The sequence below is a fragment of the Xenopus tropicalis genome, chromosome 8 (genome assembly GCF_000004195.4).
Source record: "Xenopus tropicalis strain Nigerian chromosome 8, UCB_Xtro_10.0, whole genome shotgun sequence".
NCBI lineage: Eukaryota > Metazoa > Chordata > Amphibia > Anura > Pipidae > Xenopus > Xenopus tropicalis.
In genome coordinates, this window is record NC_030684.2 from 81,678,261 (window position 1) to 81,704,933 (window position 26,673).

General features: G+C 38.6%; 1 protein-coding gene across 2 annotated transcripts; it reads left to right on the forward strand.

Annotated features, from left to right (window-relative positions):
* The first annotated feature begins 866 nt into the window (after positions 1 to 866).
* Positions 867 to 26,673, forward strand: supt5h (SPT5 homolog, DSIF elongation factor subunit). Of its 2 annotated transcripts, XM_012968089.3 has the most exons (30): positions 867 to 1,138; positions 2,058 to 2,164; positions 3,162 to 3,312; positions 3,926 to 3,991; positions 6,573 to 6,587; positions 10,465 to 10,534; positions 10,840 to 10,908; positions 11,488 to 11,553; positions 12,905 to 12,935; positions 14,830 to 14,898; positions 15,157 to 15,408; positions 15,843 to 15,932; positions 16,720 to 16,790; positions 16,886 to 16,991; positions 17,365 to 17,458; positions 17,629 to 17,765; positions 19,057 to 19,212; positions 19,526 to 19,672; positions 19,934 to 20,080; positions 20,185 to 20,310; positions 20,396 to 20,480; positions 20,607 to 20,723; positions 20,843 to 20,945; positions 21,261 to 21,388; positions 23,077 to 23,182; positions 23,271 to 23,429; positions 24,068 to 24,236; positions 24,311 to 24,514; positions 24,876 to 24,971; positions 25,074 to 26,673. In XM_012968089.3, exons 2-30 carry the CDS (start codon positions 2,084 to 2,086, stop codon positions 25,212 to 25,214), a joined length of 3,252 nt encoding a protein of 1,083 aa, XP_012823543.1. In that variant the 5' UTR covers positions 867 to 1,138; positions 2,058 to 2,083; the 3' UTR covers positions 25,215 to 26,673. The 2 variants fall into 2 exon arrangements, with proteins under 2 accessions (XP_012823543.1, NP_001123796.1); NM_001130324.1 differs by lacking the exon at positions 6,573 to 6,587 and having other exon boundaries at positions 963 to 1,138; positions 25,074 to 25,511.

Below are 26,673 nucleotides of genomic sequence, written 5' to 3' on the forward strand. Positions count from 1 at the left end.
GATTCTCTGCAGATCAGTTATTCATTGGTTACACCTTTAGAAAATCCTTGGAGTCGTTCAATTTTTCTATAGTACAGTGTGACTTTTGGAAGTATTGTGGGATTATAAAGCAGGCTTGTGGAAACTGTATATCAGCAATGCACTACAACCTACAGATGAAAATCCTTACATTCCTGCAGATTGTGGAGGTAATCAGTTAACACCAGGATTCCAGGGTACACCACACTGTGGGCCATCCTACTACTGGGGACAAGTTTATATTCACTCAGTGGAGTTTTGGTCCCATACAGTGAGCAACAGTTTTACTGGGTGGTGTTTACTAAACTACAAATACAGACTGTAGCGATGGGCTGGTAATGACCTGTGATCAGTTGTGACAGCCTATCAAATGATGGGGATCTAGCCTGGCAAACGTCTCAAGCAGGGCTCAGGTATTAAGCATTAAGGCGCCGGCTCAAATAGTCTCTAACAGCTACTGTACATATGCATAAGGATATCCGTGCAAGCCACTTCAGGTAATAATGTTACCCCACGGATCCCTCATCCTATTTACAGATGTTCTGGTATTGCTACTGCTGCAAAAGACAACGCCGTGTCACTATTTCCGCTACAACCACAAAACACAGAGCCATATTATATATAACGCTGGTGATTGAGTTAGTCAAACCAATACAACTTAATGTTACATCAAATTATTGTTGGTGAGTACGAGTTTACAAAAACGAAAAACAAAAAAAACCACACGTCCCGAGCCCCGCATCCTTGGCGGGCGCCAATCTTTTATGTCACGTGATGCGCAGGTACTCTCCCTGTGAGAGCATGATAAGGCTGAGGGCCGCGCAGCGGAACCGGAAATAAGCACCATCCAATAGCGTTAGGGAAGGCGCAGAACCTAGTTCTGGAAGTACTTGTTTTAGCGGAAAAGGAAATGGTAGGACGTAGCCGGAAGAAATCAGAATCGAGTGGAAAGGAGCTGGGGAGTTAAGCTACCGAGTAAAGAATCGCGGTGGATACATTTGTACTTTATATCTGACTACCGCGTAAAACTCACACTGAGGAGCAGGGTTGCTCCCGCTTTGCTTTAATCCCGACAGCACAGGATTGTATGTGCAGCTCTGCTGGTTAGTGTGACGCTCAGGTAGGTGCCTGTTTCTTTTTATTTCGCTTCTTGTATGAGCATTGCTGTGACTGGTAGTTGTTGTACCGCTTTACGCTTAATTTGTGCGTTTGCAATGCCGCGTTTATCTATAAATAATACAGCTTTATTGGTTACTTAACCTGAGCAAACCAAGTGCCTAAGAGCAATGAATGAAGACTTCTCCAGAAATAGCAGCTCTCCATATTAATTAGCTGCAATAGCTGTGCAGTATATTATCATCATCATCATCATCATCATCATCATCGGAGAATTGTGGTCTTGTTGTTTCCTGTGTGGAGGTGGATTTGCTTGCTGGTTTCTAGGCACTGAACACAGGTGAAGCAGGTCTGTAGGTTGTTTTGTTCCCCAGGGCTGCAGAAGTAGGTGGCCATTCAAGTCTACTGAAGACTTCACCTCGCACCGCAATATTATGTAATATAAAGAGGCTTACAATTCCTTAAACTGCAGTGACCACTTTGCACAAACTAGACACAAGAATCTGATTAAGCCAGGGTAATGCCCAGACCTGCAGAGTTGTATCAGAAGCAATTTTGGGTACATTGTCAACATTTTAGTGGTATTGCCTTTTTTTTTTTTTACAGAAACATTCCTGTTCAGTCTCATACATGGTACATTTCATACCATTTCATATACTGATCAATGGCAATTAGCAACTGTAATAGGTTGTAGTGAGGAAAACAGTGAGTGTGAAATAGCTTTTGGACAGCACTAGAGGGGCAGTATATGTAAGTGGTTTCGTTGGATGAATACAAAACACAAGCGAGGATGCTAAGTAAACCCAGGCTCTTTCAGTGTTGGGCTCATTTGAGCATGCACGGTATATGGCAGCTGTTGGGAAAGAGGTTATTTTAATCAATTGTGTGACTCCTATTTTATTTTCTGCCTACATGTTTTACAGCTATTAAAGGAAGGAAATAGATAACAATGTCAGACAGCGAAGACAGCAACTTCTCTGAAGAGGAGAGTGACAGGAGCAGTGAGGCCGAAGAGGTGGAGGAAAATGAGGTAAGCAAGGGTAGAGTGATGAGGGATTAAAATCCATTTTTTAAAATATGCAATACTCTGATATTGTCAACAAAAATATTTTATGTGTACACCTTGTGACCCAGTGAGCCTCTTTACTTACAGACCTCTCTGGCTGTTTACCATCCATTACAATTTTATGCGCTTCAGTGCACAGCAACAGGGAATTAACTGAGCTAATTCTGCATTATGGGTCAAACCCAGGAGCAAAAACCTATGTTCCATAAAGGAACAACCATACATTGGTCTATGTATAAGCGTTGACCTTTGAAGCTATAAGACTAAGGCCTGCAATTAATTCCATGGCTTAAGACAGGCTGACAGGCAAACACCTTTACTGGCATATTGTTAGGCCAATGGACTATTTGGATTGTTTAAAGTATGGAAGTCATCCTTGGGCTTTGCCAATATCAGAGCACATATTTAATGCTTATTAGTCAATCTGTAAACATGTAACACTGCTTATTAAAGCTGTGTGTGTGATCAAATGTGTCCTTGGGAAGTGCGTTATTCATCTTGTGGTCTTGACAGGGCTGCTGTTCCCTATAAGCAGAGTATGCAGTCTGCATAGGGCACCAACTCCCAGGGGGGCACCATCCCAGCTGCTCAAAAAAAAATCATTTTTATATGTTATAACATACCCCCCAACACTGTCCCGCCGGTTTTTATAGCGCATCCTGCTGTCCCAGATAGTTCAATCAATCTATGGGGGCAATTGGGGGCACTTACTATGGGGGCATTGTCTATGGGGGATATTGGGGGCTCTGTGTGTGGGGCCCCTATAGTAGGTGTTTTTTTATTATTTTATTTTTACTTCCGTAAAATTTGGGGGAGGGGGCACAAAAGTAAATTTCTGCTTAGGGCACCCATTTGGCCAGCAGCGGCCCTGGGTCTTGAGCATGTAGAACTTTTTTAGGAAATGTATGTGCTGACAACATTGTGTGTATATGTATTTCCTAAATGTTCTCTGCTACTACAGGAGGTGGAGGAGGAAAGAGCCAGTGCTGCTGGGAGTGAGAAAGGGGAAGAAGAGGAGGATGAGGAGGAATATGATGAGGAGGAAGAAGAGGAAGATGATGACAGACCTAGAAAGAAACCACGTCATGGAGGGTTTATCCTTGATGAGGCCGGTAGGCAGCTGTGAATTCAAAAAAGGCTTAATATTCCTGACAGAAAATGGATGCCATATCTAGAAGCTGTTGCCTCAAACGCTAGAAGAGTATAGTGTGTGTTGATAGGATCACATCCATAATGTCACTTCTGGCGTTTCATTAGCTATCTGTGTTGGGCAACAAGTAATTATGGACTGACGTGAATGATTAACCCACCTTGTAAATGTGTAGATGCTGTATACATAAAGGCTAATAAAAAGTGGTTATCGTTAAGGGGTAACTGACAATCACATATCAAAAATAATTTTCTAAAAAACATGATATAAAATGATCTATGCAGCTACAGGCTGTAATGTTTTCATGATTCTGTTAAAATGCTGTTTGTATATAGTACCTTTTCTGATGTGAACAGCATTGGAAGATGTTCTGCTCCATTTTCATACAGTGAAGCCTGGTAGGAAGGGTACTGAGCCCAGTGCTTTCCCATGTTGTGAAGTTTAGAGTTATGTTGTGTCTTAAATAGTTGGGCAGTTAGGTAGGGAAATATAGCCCTTTCCTGCACTGTAGGACGTTAGGCCTGCAATGGGAAGTAGTCTGTCCTCTATTAAAAGACTTTTTCCTTTTTGTCCAGATGTTGATGATGAATATGAAGATGAAGATCAGTGGGAAGATGGGGCAGAAGACATTCTGGAAAAAGGTAATTTTTTTTTTTTTTCAAATAGGAGTCGCTGTGCTTTGACTTGATGTGTGTTTATAGGCTATGTGTGTATGTTTCATTGTCAGCACATTGGTATGTGTGTATCCTGAATCCTGTTTTTTTTTTTTCTTTGTTTTATATTTGTGTATGTATAGGCCTTTTCTGCCTGCTATCTGTCTGCAGCATTGTCTACAAAGAAATATAAAATAAAGATAATGTAAATGGTTGCGCACACAAGAATAATTCTTTTTTTTTTTTTTTTTTTTGAGTGCAGAGGAACAAAATAGACATACAATTATGCCTTCCAGTCAAACACTTGAGTGTCTTTGTATGAGGTAAAATAACTTATTGTAGAAACGATCCATGCTTCGCTATGGATAAGTAACAGTTCTTAAGGTATTTCCTTCGAGGATTGCAAGTAATACTAAAGGCAAGAGCAGGAAGTGTATCTGTAGTTTTAAAACATTAATACATACTATGTTTTAGTTTGATGTCACATTGCATAATTGATATGTAATTGATGCGTAATTGATGTGTATGTTTTGTAACAGGAATGGAAAAGTAGAGTGGTACATCTTTTTCAAGGTGTACCTAGACAGTTACGATGTATAAGATCGCTATCTTTTGTAAAGACCTTGAAGAATTCACTAGCAGAATAAGTTTAGGGAGCTGTATAATTGTTCCAAGGGATGGGTAGATGTGTAAGGAACTTTTATGATGAGTTTGGATTCTTAGGCATTGGAGTATATTATTTTAAAGGTGAATATGGGTAGAAAGCTAGTTATTATATATAAGGCACTTTACTGCAAGTTAGACATCTTAGGGTTTTGAACACTGAAGGAGCAATAATATAGTATGCAGTATAAATAATACTAGAAAGGGGCAGACGTGTAAAGTAATAGTAAATGGGGATGTTATCTATTATAAAGAAAAGCTAGAATATCAGAAGATGTACGTTAAGTAATTTAGATGGGGCTCTATAGAGAGCTCGTGTAGTTAATGTAAGCTGTACTTGCTGTTATACAGGGCATCATATTTTGTTTTATCAGGGTGTACCCTGTCTTAGCCTGTTGTTTTTTTCTTTCTTTTCACGCCTTCACACAGTTTCTGGTAATGGAGCTCTATTTATTTGTGTGTGCATATGTGCACTGTGTTTGTGTTTACCAATAATATATTTGCTACCTGTTCAGTGTGGACTGAAAGTTAATGGTTGCTAGTTGCGTACACAGATTGAGGTATGTGTGTGTCTAGGAGAAGTAGGGTTCCTTATGTACATGTGTTCACATTGTGTTTTTTATTTATGAATTTCTGTGGGAGCTCTCAGCCCGGTGTCATAGAATGTCAATAGCCTTTACCTCATTCTCTGGTCATTTTGTTTTATTTGCACTCATTTTCTTCCTGTGTGTATATCTTGTGTATATTCTGTCTTTGTCACTATTCACTGTACTCCAAAGCTTCTCTCTCTCTGCTTTGCTAATATTAAGTGGCATGCTTCCTCATAATATCCTGTTTTGTACCTACCCCATTTTCTCCACCATAATCACAAGCTCATATTCTCCTGCACAGTAGCCAAAGTATCCATTGATTTGACTGCCTGTACTGTATTCTCACACCCATCTCATGCTGGCACTATGGGGCTGATTTACTAACCCACGAATCCGACCCGAATTGGAAAAGTTCCGACTTGAAAACGAACATTTTGCGACTTTTTCGTATGTTTTGCGATTTTTTCGGATTCTGTACGAATTTTTCGTTACCAATACGATTTTTGCGTAAAAACGCGAGTTTTTCGTATCCATTACGAAAGTTGCGTAAAAAGTTGCGCATTTTGCGTAGCGTTAAAACTTAACGCTACGAAAAATGCGCAACTTTTCGCGTAAGTTTTAACGCTACGCAAAATGCGCAACTTTTTACGCAACTTTCGTAAAGGATAGGAAAACTCGCGTTTTTACGCAAAAATCGTATTGGATCCGAAAAATTCGTAAAGAATCCGAAAAAATCGCAAAACATACGAAAAAATCGCAAAGTACCGATCATTACGAAAAAAACGCAATCGGACTCCATTCGACCCGTTCGTGGGTAAGTAAATCAGCCCCTAAGTGTTACAATTTGCTATATTTGCCTACTACCCCATGCTCATTCTTGCATTTTGCATATACTTTCCACACTGCCTGTGTTGCTCCTGCACCCTCTCTTTTTTTGAGTTGGCACAGGCTTTGCCACACCCTTTCATCCTTTTTGTTTCACTAGTCTTTTTGTCTTTCGCTTGTATTTCTGTTTTATCCTGCATGTTTGTTGTTTTTGTTTTGCTCCCTGTCTTGCTCATATGTTCTCATGTACAGTTGAAACATTAGCAATGTTAATATTACCTTCTTGGCACAATACCCCCTCCCCTCACTCCCTCTGTATCCTCCTAGTTTGTAGTCATCACACACTCTCCTGCATGTACCACTTCATGCAGCATTTTGTGCCATACCTTATAATTTTTACCCTTCCCATTTCCGGTCCTTCATCTCCTTACGTGATTGGTTTTGCTGCTATGTTTTGCTCCATTCTGTTTCGACATCATCACCTCTCTCAGCTGAAGAACTTGAAGGTAAGTGTGATATTGTCTGCATTTATTTTCCTTGCTTGGCTTAAACTGCTGCATTTGAGTGCCACTTAGGTTAGTGGATGGTGAAACATTGTCTCAAGACTGTGTTGAAACTTCTGTTTGAGGGTGGTGGCTGGCAAGACCCTTGCACATTAGAGTGAGGGAGTTTAACAGTGCCACAAGAAGAAAACAATTTTTTTTTTTAACAAAAAAAAAAAATACAGTCCCTTCCAAGGCTAGGCTGCCCACACCAAGTGGGAGCTCCCAGTACAGGCAGCCATATTATTTAGCATGCATACAAATAATGAGCAAGACATCCCGTTTGTTCATTATGCACATGCGTGTGACATACATCACATGCATACGCATAATGAGTTGTGGCACTCACTCATTATGTGCATGTGAATGCCCCACCATGGCTACATGAACTTGGAGCTCTCTCCCAGTGCGGGAAACCAAACACTGTAGAGGACTTAGCCCACATCTCTGGTGGGGGAAAGCAGTTTTAGGGTACTAAGTGCCCTTTTAATGTTTAAATGCTTATCTCATTGGTGCCGTCCCACCTGAAGCCAAGTGGAGACATGGCAATGCACAACTTTTCAGAGCTTTAAAATACATTCTCTCAGTACTTATGATGATAAATAACAAATTATTAGTAGATTTTTGTTTGTGCAAACTATTCAGGGACATGGACCATCAAGTTAACTTCCTTTCTAAATTTGTCCAACCCCACCAAAGTTGAAAAGCGTTGGCTCAACTGAAAATCATATTGCCCACTTAGAATGCAAATGCCCATATCACAGTGAACACATACATCTGGTTTACATGAAGGACCATGTTTGCAGCTGCAAGTGAATCAGGTGGGGGTGTGTATATGTGCATGTTTCATCATAAAGCAGTTGTTTGGCGCAAATTGTAGAAAGGCCCTACATAATGTAATGTAGGAGTTAAAATAAGGATGCATGTCTTTAGTTAAATTCCACTAAATAAATATATATATATCTTATTTTTTTTTTTTTTAATAATTCACTTTGAACATCTTTGGTTGCTGATAATCAGTACAATTGGTAACATATAACAGCTGTAGCAAAAAACGCATGGTACAATAAGTCTAATGGTGATGTTTAATTGCTAAAGCAGTCATTTAAAGGGTTGTTCACCTTTGGGTTAACATTATTATAGAATGAGAGAATGGCCTATTCTTAGAAACTCTTCACTTGCTCTTTTTTTTTGTTGATATTTTTTATTTGCTTTTTCTTTTCTTACTATTTCCAGCTTTCAAATGGGGGGGGGGGGGGTTGTTAACGGACCCCCACAGCCAAATTACTCTTGCTCGTAAGGCTGCAGTCTTATTGTTATTGGTACTTTTTGTTACTTATCTTTCTATTTTGGCCCTCCTTTATTTGTATTACTATCTCTCTTTCAAACCACTGTCTGGTTGCTAGGTTATATTGAACCCTAGCAAACACATAGCTGCTGAAACTGATGCACAAAAAGCTTAATAATTAAAAAAACTGCACATTAGAAAAAATGGATACCAATTGCAAATTGTTTTAAAATGGTACTCTTTACATCATGCTAAAAGTTGATTTAGTAACCCCTTTAATTTGCAGTACATTGAAACAGTGAGAACTTTAAAATGTTAAACTTGCTAAGTGGTCTTCTCTGAAGACATTTCCTTTGGCTGATATCTGCTCGGCAGAAGCTGTGCCTGTCAGACCAGCTATTTGAAGCGTTGGAAGAGAGAGAATCCAATTCTCTCCACCTGCCTATAAAATGCAGGCTGAGAGAAGTGGAGCCAACGCTTTGTTAGACCAGGGCTTGTTTGACTTTCTAGAAACAGTGTACAATTGTACTAGGTTTTAATAAAAGTTAAATTCATATTTTAGTTGTTTGAGAGAGAAAAAAAACTCTTGTTCCTAGATCTAGTCTGTTTCTTGAGCAGGACAGCTGAAGCCAGGTGACCACTGCTCATAGTATCTTTTGGTTTTCCACATGTGGTTTTGCACATGCCATAGGCACAGCAGACTAGGCTAGCTCTGACACCTGATGCCATGTTCCCATGTTCTATGCTATTGTTACAAACTATTTGATGTTGCAGCCTTTTCTCTTTACTGCTTGGAACTTTGAGTGCTGTGGACACATAGCAAAAAAGGGAAAATTGTGCTCACTGCTAGACCCTTAAGCTGGCCATACACGGGCAGATCCGCTCGCTTGGCGATGTCACCAAGCGAGCAGATCTTCACCCGATATCCCCACCTACGGGTGGGCGATATCGGGTAGCAAGTAGATTAAAAAAAAAAAAATCGGATTACATTTGTGGCCATGAGGCAGTCGGTTCGGGGACCGCATCAACGATATCGGTCGGCCAGGCCCCTCGTTTCTGCCCCTACACAGGCCGATAAGCTGCCGAGTCGGTCCAAGGGACCAATATCGGCAGCTTATATCGGACCGTGTATGGGGGCCTTTAGGCGGGGTGCAATGAGGCTGTGACCACAAAATTCAAACATTCATATTTTCTAAGTGCAGAACAATAGAGAAACAGATTTTATCTGGTTCTATGTGGAAGACAGCCAAAGGAGCCAAAGGCCACCTGGGAGGCAGTGAGCTATGATGATGATGATAGAGCTTCTCCTCTGTGACTAGAAACCGTCCAGCTTTGTTTAGAGGCATTTATTTCTATCCCATTTCTCCATGCCAGACTTTGCTACATGGGATGATGAGCTGGTAGTTTTAAACTCTTACTTGTTAGTTTATTTTGTCATTTGGTCATTTTGGTGTTTCTGTATTGCAGGAGGTAGTTCTATATGTGCTTTAATTTGTTTAGTTTGAGGCCAATAACCAATATGCAAAAATCAGTGGGCTCAATGTGTCACTTGCCCCTAGGATTTGCAGGCTAAAGTGTGTTACATACTTGGGATAAATATTTGGTTTAGCCAATACAAGGTTGCTGGGACTGTTTCCTTTTGAGCAGGTACTTAAAATAGTCATATTGATGATAAGAGAACCCTGAGTCTGGGAAAATTAAAGAAAGGTGCCTATTTCCAACCACACAGACAGTCTATATGAAGTGACTTAGGCTTATAGCACATTACATTTTCTGCTACTATAGTTCTGCCCATACCAGTATAATATACTAAGTGAGTGCAGTTTAATACAATATCCTTCATCGAAAACAGCTCTCTGTGGCAACATGTGGAAAGGCTATGAAATTATTTAAAAATTAGTATGCATCACAGACAGTTTCAGTTCTCTCTATCAAAAACATTATTAATTGAGAATCTGTGATTGACCATATTGACTACTTGCTTAACTCATTACGTGTTTTCCCATATATTAAGCCACAAGTAATGTTATGTATAATAAATGTTAATTGAAATATATGCTATTTGATGAAAACGTTCTTTTCTGAATGTGGATTGTGAAAAAAATAGTACCTGTGTTCATTCTGTTGTGTGTTTTTTATCATTTTTAATTGGTTTAAAGTAAGGTATTTTTTTTTGCCTTTTTGTACGTAGAAGTAGGAACTGCCTGTAGCACAACATTTTTGTTTTTAAAGAATTGTAGACATTTATGGGAATTGATAAGGTAAATATAATTTTCTACAGAATACATTTTTTTTCTTTCTTGTGCACTATAGTTGCTAATCCTATAGATATGTATAGCAGATTACCCTAGTGTGGGTAAACCTTCATTTATTTATTTGGGTTTTTGTTTATCGCTTGGGCATGTGTCCCATTGTTAATACACCCACATACAAACAAATATACTGTTTCTGTTTTAACCAGTCTTGTCGACAGCCACAGCTATATAGGAGTGCAGAAAATAAAGGGGGCGTGGTGACAATCTTTGTGTTCTAAACCATGATTTCTCTCCTCAGCCTCTAACATTGACAATGTGGTACTGGATGAGGATCGCTCAGGGGCTCGGCGCCTTCAAAACTTGTGGAGGTAAGAAGGGCCGGCATAATTGTGATAATGATTATGTGAAGTGCCGTGACAAACACACACAGCATTAGGATAAACTGATTTTTTTTTTCCCCCCTCTTTGATGCAAAATATCAATGCATATTTTCAGCCCTGTGACTGAATCTGTGCCTGCACATCCGGTAAAGCCATGTCACATAATATATGTGACAAGTTCTGCACATCATCCTCATTCATCTAGGGGCTCCTGTCACAGAACAGAATGTAGAATGCCTTACTCATGAATGTGACTTTAATTTTCTTGGTGTTTTTTGGTTTTTTTTTTTCAGAGACCAGCGAGAAGAAGAGCTGGGAGAATACTATATGAAGAAATATGCCAAGTCTTCTGTGGGAGAACAGTAAGATTTTGGGGTTTCCTAGTAAAATTTGAAGCAGTTTGATGCAATTTTTAAAATGTAACACAAATGTCACCCAGCAGTATGTTTATTCCATTTGTACATATAGTTTTTCCCAGTATGTGTAGCACCTTTACTAGCGGTATGTTTGTAGTTTGTATAGGTGTTCTAATGGCAAGCTTACTTAAACAGGGATTGCTATAGCCATATTTTTTACAATAACTCCCTCATATATATCTTCTGGATGTGGCCCATTACCTAAAAATAGCATGCAGATTGCTATGAATTTGGTGGATGATGACTTTTGAAAAATACAGTAAAAATAATTGCAGCAATAAAACCTTAAATGGTACTAGTTCCAAACTGTGCATTCCACCTTATAGTTTCTTCTGCAATAGACATTCGCCATAGTGTGTTGCTGGTCATACCTTCCTCTAGTAGATAGTAGAGAACCTATACTAGTCTACTTTATACCATTCTACCATTGTTATACTTTTATAATCCATTTTATAGTAGAGTAATTGCCGAACTCTTAAATCTTCCAAATTTCTGGAAAATTTGATCTTTTGTATATTTTTACAGCATATATGGTGGTTCAGATGAGCTGTCTGATGACATTACCCAGCAACAACTGCTCCCTGGTGTCAAGTAAGTTGCTTTTTCTTTTTTTATTATTCTCAGTATAACTGCAGAAATCTGTTACTAGGACTGTGATCAACATGTAATAATTTTTCTAGGGATGGATAAGTAAAATGCGAATATCCAAAAACCTTAGTGGATTTCCATATGTTATTAGGCAGAATTCCTGTACCAAAGATTCCATCCATATATGTATTTGCTTTATAACCTTTCACTTGAGCTAGATTTGAGTGGTTGTTGGTGCCATGTGAGATTATGTTGCATTAGCAGGAGTAGTAGTATTGTTTTGCATTAACATTCTGCAGTGTACAAATCATTTTAAAAAAAAATGTAATTCCACAGTCCGTTTTAAAAATACAGCAACCCTTGAATCATTGCATAGTTAACAGCCTACATCTATATGTTTTCTAAAAGCAAGCATCTAAGAAAATTAATATCTGTCTGTTTTACAGAATTAATTGCCAAAGTTAACCTTGAGGTATAAAGCGTATAAGTCATAGATTAGCTGGTAGTGTGCTATGGGTTATTGCATATTTTACACAGCAGAACATGTGTTCAGTTCACATTTTTAACATATGCCATGAAGTCTACACGACGCATTATGTGCTGCCCTGAAACTAGTGGGTCTGGCACTTTCCAGCTGCAAAACGGGCTTCTGCTTTAGTTTCTGGCCCAAGGTCAGTGTAAGCATTGCCCAGCTTATCATTTGTATGAAAGGCTTGGCTTCCTTTCCCTTACTTCAACATTGGTGGGATAGTGCTTCTTCAGATGACATCAGGTCGTGACAAAAGCAGGGTTATCCCTCCTGAAAGGTTGAATGTCTTCACAAGTCATTTTGTGACTTCATAAATGGCTGTGTTGTCGTACTTTCATTGTGCCAACCCCATGCCGTGCAGTGAGTCAGTGAGAAGGTGCCTCACAACCTTTTCAACCCCATGCTGGTTCAAGCTTCCCCAAGCAGTGCAAAGCTCTGTTGTGCTACAAAATGCCAAATACTTTGGACTAGAAATAAAATAATTTGTATGTTTATTAACAAAATCCTCATAATGTTAAAAGGGTTCAGAAATAAAAATAAATCACTAATTTGAGCTGGCATATTGCTTCAAAATGTTTGAAACTTAATACATAAAAACTCGCCCATGTTCTACTCATTCCTGTGGGAATTTAGAAGTGTATTTAGGAATGGGTAGAAAGTGAAAAAAACCTCTTTTCTTTCTTTTGTTTGTCTCTCTCTCTCTTTCTCCTCATTTTCATTTTTCACTTTCACTCCTGAAATTTTTTTTTCCAGTATATTGTGGATTTGAGAACTTTAACCAATGTCTCATACATTTAATGCATATTGTGACTTTGTTATTTGCAGAGACCCTAATCTGTGGACAGTAAAATGTAAGGTGAGTAAACTTGAGTGTTTACTGTTTGTAATTGCATCTGCATTGGCTTATCCAGACCACTGTATAATGCTGGATCATTGTAACTAAACATTAAAGCAGTGATCCCCAACCAGTGGCTCGTGAGCAACACGTTTCTCACCAACCCTTTTGATGCTCCCAGTGGCCTCAAAGTTGGGCCCATTTTTGAATTTCTGACTTGGAGGCATAAAGACTATGGGGCTGATTCATCAAAGTACAAGTTCGAATCTCAAAATGGGTAAAATTCTGATTAGATACGATAATTTCTGATGATCGCAAATATCACGAAAATGCTTACGAAAAATCGTAATAGTCACGATAATGTTGTATTGGCGATCTGAAAGCTGCAAAATTTTTGTATCTGAACGATTGTTAACAGGCTTTGATCCTTCTGTGATGATGGATGCCTCCCATAGGTCCCAACCTGGCCAAAGGAAAGTCACAATACTGAAGTTTGAATGAATCCGAAACTTTTTTACTCGTTGCAACAATACGATTTTGTCGCATAATTTTTGACGTACAATATGAAACAGTCACACAAATTAGTGAGAAAAACAGCAAAAATACGCAATGGGTGAAAACTTAGAAAAAATACAGTTTTTTTTTGTATTCGGAGGCAATCATGCTTTGATAAATGGCCCCTATGTGTACTGCTAAACAGAGCGTCTAGTAGTCTGCCAGTCCACATTGGGCTACTAATTAAACAATCTGAGTCCTTTTGGTCACCTACTAGGAACGTTTTTGTGCCTGTGTTGCTCCCCAGATTTTTTTTCATTGAAATGCTGCTCACGGGTAAAAAAAGGTTGGGGGTCCCTGAATTATAGCATGCAGGGTGTTTAGACCTCAGAAAGTACAGTGGCAATATAACACCCTTTCCTAGCCTACAGTCATTTTGCTTTCAAGTAAATGCTGGTGCTGTGAGGATTGTCCAAGAACACACAAGCATCACCTGTAGGCAGTGTTTTACTGGGTGAGTAGTGTTTTGGCAACAGTGGTTCCCCTGATAGTGTGCCATAGTCTTATATGATGCATTATTAACATTGCATTTGCTGTTGCTATTTTGATTTTTGCAAAGGTCGATAATTGCTATTGCATACATGCTTGGTCCTTGTAAAGCTCCCATTTTATGTTCTGGACTAAAGGCTTAATGTTAATGTTGTAGGGATCTATAATAGATATAGTATAAATAGATGGTTAAATTGATAGTGATGCACTTTTGAACACACAAACATGTTAGAGTTTACACTATCTTGCCAAAACTGCCAGGGCGCTTGCCTGTTACATAATATTCAGACACCAAAGATATTAGTATGTCACCCTTTTGCATAGTGAGCATTAATCTTCACCTCATATCAGAAATACTGTCCTGCGCTGTTCTAACTTAGTAGAAAAGAAAGTGCAGTGACAAATACAAGCCAGCATACCCCAATGTTCTAGGTAATTATTCAGTTGGCCCCATCAAGAAAAGCTGTATAAATCATAACGTAACCACATATTTGCTAACGTTGCCAGCTCACTTATTTAAACCAGGATACACATGAAATACTCATTCTGCTTGGTAAATCTACCGATAATGTCAACGCATGCTACAGTCTACAGTGGATATTGATCTGAATTTAATTGACAGTTTGTTTGAAGTATGAGAAGTTTATATCTGGTTTTGGTTCTCTCAGCATCTTTTTACCTACAAAGTGGCTAATTTTTTTTTTCTATATGCACAGCCATGCAGATCCCATTGATGCATGTTACTGCACACAGAGTGGTTGTGGTCCATATCAGCATTTTATGTGTATGAATTGGGTGTCGATGTTGGTTTATGCTCAGTGCGGAGTGCCTCATACAGTTGTACTTTACTTGTTCCACTTTTCTCATGCAGATAGGAGAAGAACGAGCTACAGCTATTGCTCTGATGCGCAAATTTATCGCCTACCAATTCACTGATACAGTAAGTGAGACCAGCTTTGATTTTTCCCTATTTCCATATCCATTTCTATTTTATGGCCATTTTCCTTTTTTAGCCCCTTCTTTATGCTCTATTTAGAGACCTCACCATATGTAGGGTTGTCTACTTGATGACAATGTTAGAATTATCCTTACATATAAGATAACATGTGGCCACCACATTCTTGCTTTATTCTTCCTGTGTATTCTCTGTTTTTCCAATCCTTAAACTTCTCTCTAACATATTATTCTCATGCTTTAGCCCCTTCAGATAAAGTCAGTAGTTGCTCCAGAGCATGTGAAGGGTTACATCTATGTGGAGGCTTACAAACAAACCCACGTAAAGCAGGCCATTGAAGGCATTGGCAACCTGCGTATGGGCTTCTGGAATCAGCAAATGGTACCCATTAAGGAAATGACAGATGTCCTGAAAGTTGTGAAGGAGGTGACCAATCTCAAGCCCAAATCTTGGGTGAGGCTCAAGAGAGGCATCTACAAGGATGACATAGCCCAGGTACGTGCTACATAAAGTAGGAGGAGCTGCTGAAAAAAAAAGCCATGGTTGGTATTATCCTACAAGTCATTGTGATCATTATGATCAAAAAGCAGCTCCTTCACATCTCAAGTCTATAGTAGAAAGCATACTAAAGCGAGTATGTTGGACCTATTTTGAACAGTTGGTCTTCATTTTTTTTTAATGGTTTTACATTTATTAGACTTCGTATTCTGCTCTTTTTTTAGCCTGATGTATATAAATAAAAAAAAGTTATATAATAAAAAAAGTTGTTTGTATTTTTTTTGAGAGCTGCGTAACAAAAAAATACAAAAAACTTTATATAACTTTATAGATGTAAAGGAAAAGGTTTTTACTGATTTATCCAGCATTCCCATGTCAAGCCTTGCAATGGAGGAAAGCGCATTTAAATGAATATTCTCTCACTTCATTAGGTTGATTATGTAGAGCCAAGCCAGAACACCATCTCCTTGAAAATGATTCCTCGAATTGACTATGATCGTATCAAAGCACGTATGAGTCTGGTAAGTTAGTCAGGCCTTCTTTTCTTTCCATAAACTGATTTGATTGCCTTTTCATTAACATTGTGTTAAAATACCTTAATAAGCCTTCTGATTAAAAGATTATGATGTAAGCATTCATTGACAGGTAAGACAAATTCAGGATCGTATTTTAATTGTACAATACAGATGACTTTTGTAAAGCTGTATATGTTGGACATAAATATATTTTCCCTTGCCATTGAGCAAGATACACAAGCAGAATATCTAGAAAATAATATAACTGGCATTAGAGACCAACCTCCTACACCAGTAGGAGTAACTTTGAGATTTGAGAAACCCTTGTTTGTTTAGTATCCGCACCGTTAGCCAACTTGTAACATTTTCAATGCTTAGGCTTTTCATCTATTCTTCCTGTTGAATCCCTCCACTCACCTAGTTTTTTTTTCATACTAATCACCTTTTATTTCCTCTAGACTTGTCATCTGCTTACTTTTTCCCCCTTTTTCCCATTCTTGGCTTAATCACGAAAACACCCTGAAGATTACTTGGTTACTTACATTAAGCCTTTGTCCTGGGTAGTCCCTTTTTCAATAATGCAGGGAATAAGAATTAATTATGAGTTTTACCAAATGTAACCTCCTTCAGCTCCCTCTTCTGTATACCAGTTGACTTTGTTTTCCCTCCTCATAAACAAACCTTTTAATTTTTGTTACTACTGTATTATAAGACACTGTCCTCTAAAGCTATTAAATGTACCTTGTGCATTCTATGAAGCTGTCTTTCTTCCCCCCTTCCGCCCAATTTACAGAAAGATTGGTTTGCCAAGAGAAAGAAGTTTCGGAGACCACCCCAAAAACATTTTAATGCTGAAAAAATCAGGTGAGTTCATGGTGATAATGGTTAATATGAAGCAGAAATCACCCCACCTTTACGTTTCACTATAACAGTATGACTTTCCTGCTTTTTTATAACAGGTCTCTGGGTGGAGATGTCTCATCTGATGGAGATTTTCTTATTTTTGAGGGTAATCGATACAGCCGCAAAGGTTTCCTATTTAAAAGCTTTGCCATGTCTGCCGTTGTAAGTATTCTAGTTCTATGAATTTAGCTCCAGCCAAGAGAGTGTGAGTGTGTTTGTGTGTATTTTATATAGAGAGGTCAGTTGATTGCAGACGAGTTGAAATAGATTAACATGGATAGCACTACCACAGATAGCAAACGTTTAGGTGCATCACAAAAATCTTTGCATGATTCTTTTATTCATTTTATTGTGCAGAAAAAGGGAAAGGAAAGGGCATCTTTTCTAGAGACTCCACTCCCTCTGTAAACCAATAATCATTTCACACCTTCTTCAACATTTAAAACACCACAGGTCACGTGACCTATCACACATGCTTGAGTAAATTGTTTTTCATATTAAAGTATTTTTATATATTTGTTTTTGTAAACACCAGATCACAGAAGGTGTTAAACCTACCCTCTCAGAATTAGAAAAGTTTGAGGATCAGCCAGAGGGAGTTGATTTGGAAGTGGTGACTGAAGCAACAGGTAATGATCTCTCAAACAGTAGAATGTAATACTTTGCTAAAGATTTTGTAGACCTCACTTCTCACATTACTAATTCAAAGGCTGTAGTCCTGCTCAATGATTGGTAAATACACCTACTGCTGATGAATGCCATGGTATATGTACATGTATGCTGCTCTTTCTCTGAACAGGCAAAGAGAGAGAACACAGCTTGCAGCCAGGGGACAACGTGGAGGTGTGCGAAGGGGAGTTGATAAACTTACAAGGAAAAATTCTTAGTGTGGATGGAAACAAAATCACAATTATGCCTAAACATGAAGACCTTAAGGTATGATGTACTTTTTGTGAAGCAAAGTCCATGTTTATTATCACAGAAACCCTGACTTATAGGCTGATGCCACACTGGAGGCTGAGAATCAGCCTTCTTTGCCTTCACCCAGGAATCTTTGCTTCGTCCCAGGTGCAGACATGGGGTGTATATCGGCTCTGAAACACAAACTCTTGTGGTTCAGCGCTGTAAATTTACTTGATTAAAGTTCTTACCTGGAGACTGTTTTTTTTTTTTCTTCAGAATTAAGAATGATTCAGTGTCAAAGCCCAAGTGTGTATGGATTAAACAAGTTTAATTTAAATAGTGCAAACTTGGCCATAATTTCATTCCTTAAGTATATGCAAAACGGAGTATAATTTTCATGAGTTGTTTATTTTATCTTGTGTGTGTATATAAAATTTAAAACATTTAAATATTTAAGAGCGTTCCCTCCTTAAAGGAGAACTAAAGCTTAACTAAAGAAATAAGCTAGAAATGTTGTACATTATGTTTTGGGCTTCTGTTCAGCCCTAGGCAACCACAGCCCTTTAGCAGGGAAGACCTGTGCCCCTGATGATGCCCCAGTAGCTCCCCATATTCTTTTCTGTTGATTCCCTGCACATGTGTTCCATCCTGCAATCTCTTACTGAGCTTAGGGACCAATGCACAATATACTGTTTATATTGAATATAAATGTCACAGTATTAGGCTGATTAGTGATGCATTTGGATTCACATAACATGGTAACTCTGAAACCAATGCAGTTAGCATCAGAATTTAAGAATCAGCCCTGTAGCATCAGTTTATATGACAGACCAGCCTCATTTTCTGCTTGATAATTTGCGATGGCCCCTAAGCTTAGCTTCTCAACAGCTGCTCAGAACCCACTGAGCATATGCACTGTCCCGGACAGTTTTAACAAAATCCAAGATGAGGAGCTCCTCTGACAACTGTAAAGACATATATGATTACTACTAAAGAGATGCTAAAACTTTTGGGTAGTGCAGTGTCAATTTAGTATACACAATATAGCATTTCTAGCCATATTCATTTTTAGGGTTTAGTTCTCCTTTAAAGGCATTCGTTTTTTAATTTGAACAAATTCTGTGTTTTTCTGGCCAACATGGCAGGTTTCTATGTTTTATCTCATATATTCCTGCACAGTGCCACACACTCACTGTCTCCCCAAATACAAAAGAACAGTATGGTACACTTCTTTGCCTTTCCATTTCCAAGTAAGAAAGCAACTTTTACATCCTCAACTCTAATATATTATTGTGTGTAATCAGTTTACCTTTCCATAATGCAGGACATGCTGGAATTTCCAGCCCAAGAACTTCGCAAGTATTTTCGAATGGGAGACCATGTGAAAGTGATTGCTGGGCGTTATGAAGGGGACACAGGACTGATTGTACGTGTGGAAGAGAACTTTGTCATTCTGTTCTCTGATCTCACTATGCATGAAGTAAGTGCCAAGAAATAAACCTTTAACTCCACTTAAAACTTGATTACCTTCCTTCATTTACAGAACTCTCATACATTCCTTCTCCTGCAATATGGTGCCTCCATATTTGCAATCCCTCTGTTACCTTACCCAGTTTTTTGTTTTTTTTTAATTATTTGTATATTTGCAATAGTCTGACACATATTGATCAGATCATCTCCAGTTATTTCTTCACACTCCCACTATTTCTTTTGCTTCTACCATCTTTTTTTTTTTTTTTTTATGCTGCTACATCTATAATTTATAACTTCACATGACTGTGTTCAAATTACAGTTAAAGGTTCTACCTCGAGACTTACAGTTATGTTCGGAAACTGCCTCAGGTGTAGATGTTGGTGGGCAGCATGAATGGGGTGAGCTGGTACAACTAGATCCACAGACCATGGGAGTAATTGTGCGTCTGGAAAGGGAGACCTTTCAGGTAGGTGTAACTTGTCCATTTAAATAAAACTTCTCTGTATATTTAATGGTTTGATTTTTCTGACACCTTTTTCATTATTCTCTAAACATCTTTGCTTTGCTGTTTTTCTCTGCCCCATGTATACCCCAATTTTGCCAAGGGCTTGCTGACTTTCTTTTAAATATATCTTTGTTTCTGTGTCTTGTATTCCTTCCTCTCTGCTGCTTACTTTGCATTTTAACTTTTTGATTGCTTCTTCTGATTGCTACTACTTTCTTGCAGGTCCTGAACATGCATGGTAAAGTGGTCACTGTCAGACACCAGGCTGTCAACAGGAAGAAGGACAATCGTTTTGCTGTGGCCCTTGACTCAGAAGATAATAATATTCATGTGAAGGATATTGTTAAAGTCATAGATGGTCCACATTCGGTTAGAGAATATTTTTAGTTCATCCTTCTTAATGTTTCCTTTATTTTTACAAAAATGGGCAAATAAGTTTTCATCACTTTCATCATTCTTTCTACTTTATTTAGGGTCGTGAGGGAGAAATACGTCATCTGTTCCGGAATTATGCCTTCCTGCACTGTAAGAAACTGGTTGAGAATGGAGGCATGTTTGTGTGCAAAACACGTTACCTAGTTCTAGCAGGAGGATCCAAGGTAGGTAATGGTTCAACATTAGTTAGTTCAACATTAGTTAGTCCATTACTTTTAAAATAATTTTTAAAAACAAATACCTTTTCAGCCACGAGATGTCACAAACTTCACAATAGGAGGATTTGCTCCCATGAGCCCTCGGATCAGCAGTCCAATGCATCCTAGTGGTTCAGGTAATTATCTCAATTCAATGTTAGTAATGCTTTAAATGCCTTAGTAGGTGAGAATGCATGTAAACATATGTTACATCCACTTGTCTTAATACCCCTTCCATATTTATGTACTCTAATCCCAAAAAGGGCCACGAGGAGGAATGGCAGGTGGAGGTGGAGGTGGAGGCGCTGGTAGGGGACGTGGCCGTAGAGACAATGATTTGATTGGCCAGACTGTAAGAATCTCACAAGGTCCCTATAAAGGTAATGTCCCAGTATTCAGAGTGCACAGTGGCAGACTGCCCATATTTTGTGAGGTTGCCACCTCATCCTAGCATTTATACATCCTAGCAAATTTGTGTAACCTTATCTATTTTTTCCAGGATACATTGGGGTTGTAAAGGATGCTACAGAGTCCACAGCTAGAGTAGAACTTCATTCCACATGCCAAACAATATCTGTTGACCGACAGCGCCTCACCACTGTGTCAGTAATTCTAATTATTTCTATCACTTGGTCTGCTTGGTTGTGTGAGATACACTGTGAATGCATTTAAGAATGCACCCATGGTTTACCCTCTTTACTTTAATAAGTCTGTATTTTGGTGTACAATTAAATTCCCTTTTAAAATGTTTTATTAGTACTGACACCAGCTTCCAATGTAAAGGATTTAGGTGTGATATCTAAAAAAGTCTATACACCATTATAAAGACACACTCCATAATAATTGTTACCAAGACTTAAAATATAAAAAAAATAAAATGAGCAACAGTATTAATCATCAGTGCCTTCTCTTCTCAGTGGTGCTCGTCGTTCGGGAGGAACAACCTCTACACATGTTCGCACCCCTATATACGGCTCTCAGACTCCTATGTATGGTACAGGTTCCAGGACACCTATGTATGGATCACAAACTCCGCTGCACGATGGTGAGTGTCTTGCTCTCAGCTTCTGTTTCATTGCTGTCTGTATACTTCCTGAACTCCCACTAGTGCCTTTCAGCTATTTCTGTACTTTTCATTTGGTACCATTACCAACAGCATTCATAGTACACTTACCAAAAACATTTAGACTTAATCACATGTAAGCACGAGCCCTACCTGTTTACCCTTGAGCATGACTATATTATTCAGTTTTTTAGCTCACTCCCTTTTTCTTCTGCCTTTATTCATGTATGTTCTTTGCAGAGTTTTCCTTTTGCTTACTCACATTATATAGTCTGTTCTTTTCTTACGACTTTCCTATCCTCAGAAAATGAATAGAATATTTTTTTTATCTGCCTAATAAAAGAATAGATAGACTTTTAGAATACCCAGCAGTATATCAGTGTGTGTAGTGTATCACTTTTATTGCAAAACAGAGCTTTGCTCTTCTGTGACAGAATAAGAATTCTGTCACGGAAGAGCAAAGCTCTGTTTTGCAATGTATCTCGTAAGTGTCAGTTCATTACAAGGATGTTAGAGTTTAGCCTGGTGCCACTGTTAAAACTGCTACACTGCTGTGCTTGTTTTTTTGGGAGGAGGTCAAGCATCTAGAATAGAAAATTATTTGTATGCTGCCTTACGGTAATTCTTGACTGCTTTAGTCAACCATCTTGGTTTAAAGGAACAGTAACACCAAAAAATGAAAGTGTATAAAAGTAACTAAAATATAATGTGCTGCTGCCCTGCACTGGTAAAAGTTGTGTGTTTACTTCAGAAAGTCTACTATAATTTATATAAATAAGCTGCTATGTAGCCATGGAGGCAGCCATTCAAAGGAGAAAAGGCACAGGCACATAGCAGATAACAGATAAAACACTATTGTATTCTACAGAACTTATCTGTTATCTGCTATGTAACCTGTGCCTTTTCTCCTTTTTCCAGCTTGAATGGCTGCCCCCGTGGCTACACAGCAGCTTATTATATAAATTATAGTAGGGTTACTGTAGCAAACACACCAGTTTTACCAGTGCAGGGCAGCAGTGCATTATATTTTTATTACTTTAAAGCTCTTTCATTTTTTGGTGTTACTGTTCCTTTAACACAGGCTTGTTGAATTAGAACATAGGGTTGCTTTTTAAAGGAATAATAACATCAAAAATAATAAAAGTGTATAAATGCAATTAAAATGTGATGTACTGTTGCCCTGCACTGATAAAACTGCTTCGGAAGCACTAGTTTATATAAACAAGCTGCAGTTATGGGGGCAGCAATACCAGTTGAAATAGGGCTAAATGGCACAGGTTACATAGCAGGTAACGTTTTAAGCTCTTTAGAATACAAAAGATTTTGTTCTTACAAAGGAAAGCTCATCTGCTATCTAGGATGTATCTTTTTTTCTTTTCTTTTTTATTTTTCAGACTGAATAGCTACCCCCATTGCTACACAGCAGCTTATTTATATATAAATACTAAATAGTAGTGTTTCTGCAGCAAACACACATTTAACTAATTATATTTGAATTTCTTTTAAACATTTCTGTCCCCATTCAAAATGTACATTCCTGTTGGCATTCTTCGGGTCTTGCATTACTGCTTCTTATAATAATATGGCAGAGGCCATGCAGGGTGCTTAATGTACATGCGGTATCTCCTGCATTTCTTCACATCAACCTTGTTCCACTGGTATTTTTGCAGGAAGCCGCACACCTCATTATGGATCTCAGACCCCTCTGCACGATGGGAGCAGAACACCAGCTCAGAGTGGTGCTTGGGACCCCAACAACCCCAACACACCATCCAGGTAGGAACATGTTTTTGGAGTTTCTCATCTAGTCCTTTTTCGAATTGTGCTTTACCATCTTATATATTTTTTTTATTCCCCCTGACAGGGCGGATGAAGAATATGATTATAGATATGATGATGAGCCTTCCCCATCACCACAGGGGTATGGTGGAACACCCAACCCTCAGACTCCAGGGTATCCAGATGTTCCCTCCCCGCAGGTCAACGCGCCGTATCACCCTCAGACGCCTGGTACTCCTGCAATGTAGGTGGCATACAATGGCAACCATGTCTTGCTCCATTTCTTTCACTTATGGAAACTGGGAGCTTGTGTTTATTTTGAAAGAACAGCTCATTCCCTTTCCCCACAAAATGTTTTTCTCTTGCACAAATCCCTGAATCCCATCTAGCATCTTTTTTTTTCCCTTCAGCTGCCTGCACAGCTTCCTTCTTTTGTCTAACCCCCTTTTACACGTACAGTTTTTTGTTTTTTTTTCATTTCTTTATGCTCTTTTGCAATAAATTATAATGTTTGCTCACAACATAGCGTAGCATGCACTTGGAAGCTTCGAACATTTTCAGTGGTGTAGGATTTTGTTGCTGCTTAGATGACAAGTAACACCAGTAATAATGGAATTAGGCTGTCTTCACATACTATATTTTTTGTTCTGTATATGTATAGATGTTTTTTTTCTGTGAATACTTTGTCCTGGGTTTTATTGTTATTATCTGTTGCCCTACTTTACAAAACTGTACTAAAGTGAATAGTGTGTAACAATGTCAGTTGCATTTTTATTTGATTTGCCCGGCTGTTTAAAATTTTTGATTGCATACACTCCTGCATAACCTAAATATTCAGTCCTGCGCTTGAAAATCTTGATTTCAGATTTTTTGTCTTTTAAGGTATAATACAGACCAGTTTTCACCATATGCTGCACCGTCACCTCAAGGATCTTACCAGCCCAGCCCTAGTCCACAGAGTTACCACCAAGTGGCCCCAAGTCCTGTGGGGTACCAAAACACCCACTCACCAGCCAGCTACCATCCAACCCCATCACCAATGGCATACCAGGTAATGAATCCTTACAGTGTGTTTTTCCTTGAGTAATTTTACATCAGTATAATGTTGGTGTCTTTTATTTCCAGGCAAGTCCTAGTCCAAGCCCCATGGGTTATAGTCCAATGACACCTGGTGCTCCCTCTCCAGGGGGATACAACCCTCATACCCCTGGCTCATCCATAGAGCAGATTTCCAGTGACTGGGTGACTACAGACATTCAAGTTAAAGTCAGAGACACTTTCCAGGATAGCCAGGTGATAGGCCAGACTGGGATTATCCGCAGTGTAACGGTAAGTGCCTTTTTGTCACTAATCTTAATGTTTATTCTAATGATTATTAGAATTTGGTCTTTACATGTAGGTGGGACATCCACAGTTAACTGATCCAATGCAAAAATAGCTCTGATCTATAATTATTAGAATAACTACTATATAATTTATTTTTTGTTCTCAGCACTGTAAATAAGGGTACATAATTGACAAATAAATTGATCACCCTCTGCAATTTCCTCTTGTCTGGATGTAAAGAATTATTCCTTGGCAGTGTCCACCAGTCACTAAAGATTTCTACCTCAGTAACTGATTTAAAAGTCTTTTTAAATCTCTCTTCACAAAAATCCTATATAAAGCGCTGATGACTTTTAAATTTCAGGGTGGTCTCTGCTCTGTGCTCCTGCAAGACAGCGAAAAGGTAATCAGTATCTCTGGTGATCACTTGGAGCCAGTCACCCCCACCAAGAACAGCAGGGTAAGTAAATGTAGCAGTGCTCCTGTCATGTCTAATCTTTTTTTCTTTTAGCTAATGGATTTGCAAATCCTTTGTCTATATACCCTGTCTCTACCTTTACAGGTTAAAGTTATACTAGGAGAGGACCGTGAAGCTACAGGAGTCCTACTCAGTATAGATAATGAGGATGGCATTGTTCGAATGGACCTTGACGACCAGCTGAAAATCCTTAATCTTCACTTTCTGGGGAAGCTGGAATCCTAGGTGTGAAAGGGGTGCCATGAAACAGCAAAGTTACCACATCATTAACTGGCTTTCGTTATCTGGCTTTGTATATAACCAGTTCATCTGTACATGGAATGTTTTATATGAGTTCATGGGTTTTTATGTGGTAACCTAACATCTGTGGTGTTGTACCCAGCCACACAGAACATCTCTTGCAGCAAATTTTTACATCACCTCTGAATGTGTAACTATAACATGCCAGCTCTTCAAATCCCTCTGTATTGCTACTCAGACTGCATTTACTTCTCTGGCAATAAAAGTGTTATAGTCCAGTCATGCTGCAGTTAGTTGTTAGATCTTCTTACTTTCTAGCTACTGTCCATAACTCATTCCTTGGGGCAGTCATTGTTAATTCAGCTCCATCTGTAGATGTTTGTGGTGAGTGCTCTAATTCCATCCCTCAAAATATCAAGTGAATCCCTGGGCATCAGATCTAGATCTACAGATTTATATAAGCTTGCCTCTTGAGCTATAGATACCATTCAGTAAGTCTGCACTTACTCCTAAAAGCCCAAGCTCTACTTGTCACAGTATGTTTGTGCATCAGGCTGAGGTTTAAAGAGCCACTGTACCTTCATAATTTATTGTTCTTTTGTATATCTAATTGATATAGTAAGAGCTAAAGTGTTTAAAAATCTTTATAGCTTCTCTAATGTGTTTCTCACCTTAAAAGGTAGTTCACCTTTAAATTTACTTTTTGTCATGCTGTAATCAGTGATATGTTGAAACAATTTTCTGTCTCTCTCCTGTTTGAGATATTAGCAACTGTCAGGGTCCAATTTACCGTAGCAATCAATCAGTGCTTTCAGCAAGAGCCCAATGTGAACAGGAGAGGGTTGAACTAGAAAGATAATGAAGTAAAACTTAAGATAAAAGTGTAGCCTTACAGATAAATAGTTCTTTGGTTGCTGGGGTCAGTGACCCCCATTTGAAAACTAGCAAAGAGGCAGAAGAGGAAGGAAAAAAAAATTTAGAGCGATTGAAATTGCAATGGCAGGACATTGCTAAAGGTAACGTAAAGGTGAACTAGCCATTAAGGTTTTAGTGTTGAACAGAGCCCATCTATGTTATACTCTTGTAAGAAGCCAGCGTATGATATCTTTAGGTACATGGTCAGTTCAGAGTAGCTGAAGATAGAAAGCTGCTCCTGCTAATGCCAAGCCAAAATAATTCCCAATTTGATTAGAGCCTGTACATGAAAATACTTGTAATGTATGTCATTAGTATTTCCCTGTACCAAGCAAAATTGTTCAGGAAAGGGTAAAGTGGCCCTTTTGCTATTAAATCTTTCTATGTAGTCATTTAGCAGATGTGAGCTTGTTGGTTACATCCCATTTATAGATGTGTTCTTTTAATTTTTTGGCACTCATTTTAGTCTGGACTTCCACTGTGTAATATTTATATGGTGCAGTCAATAAACCAGAGAAAGTGCACTGTG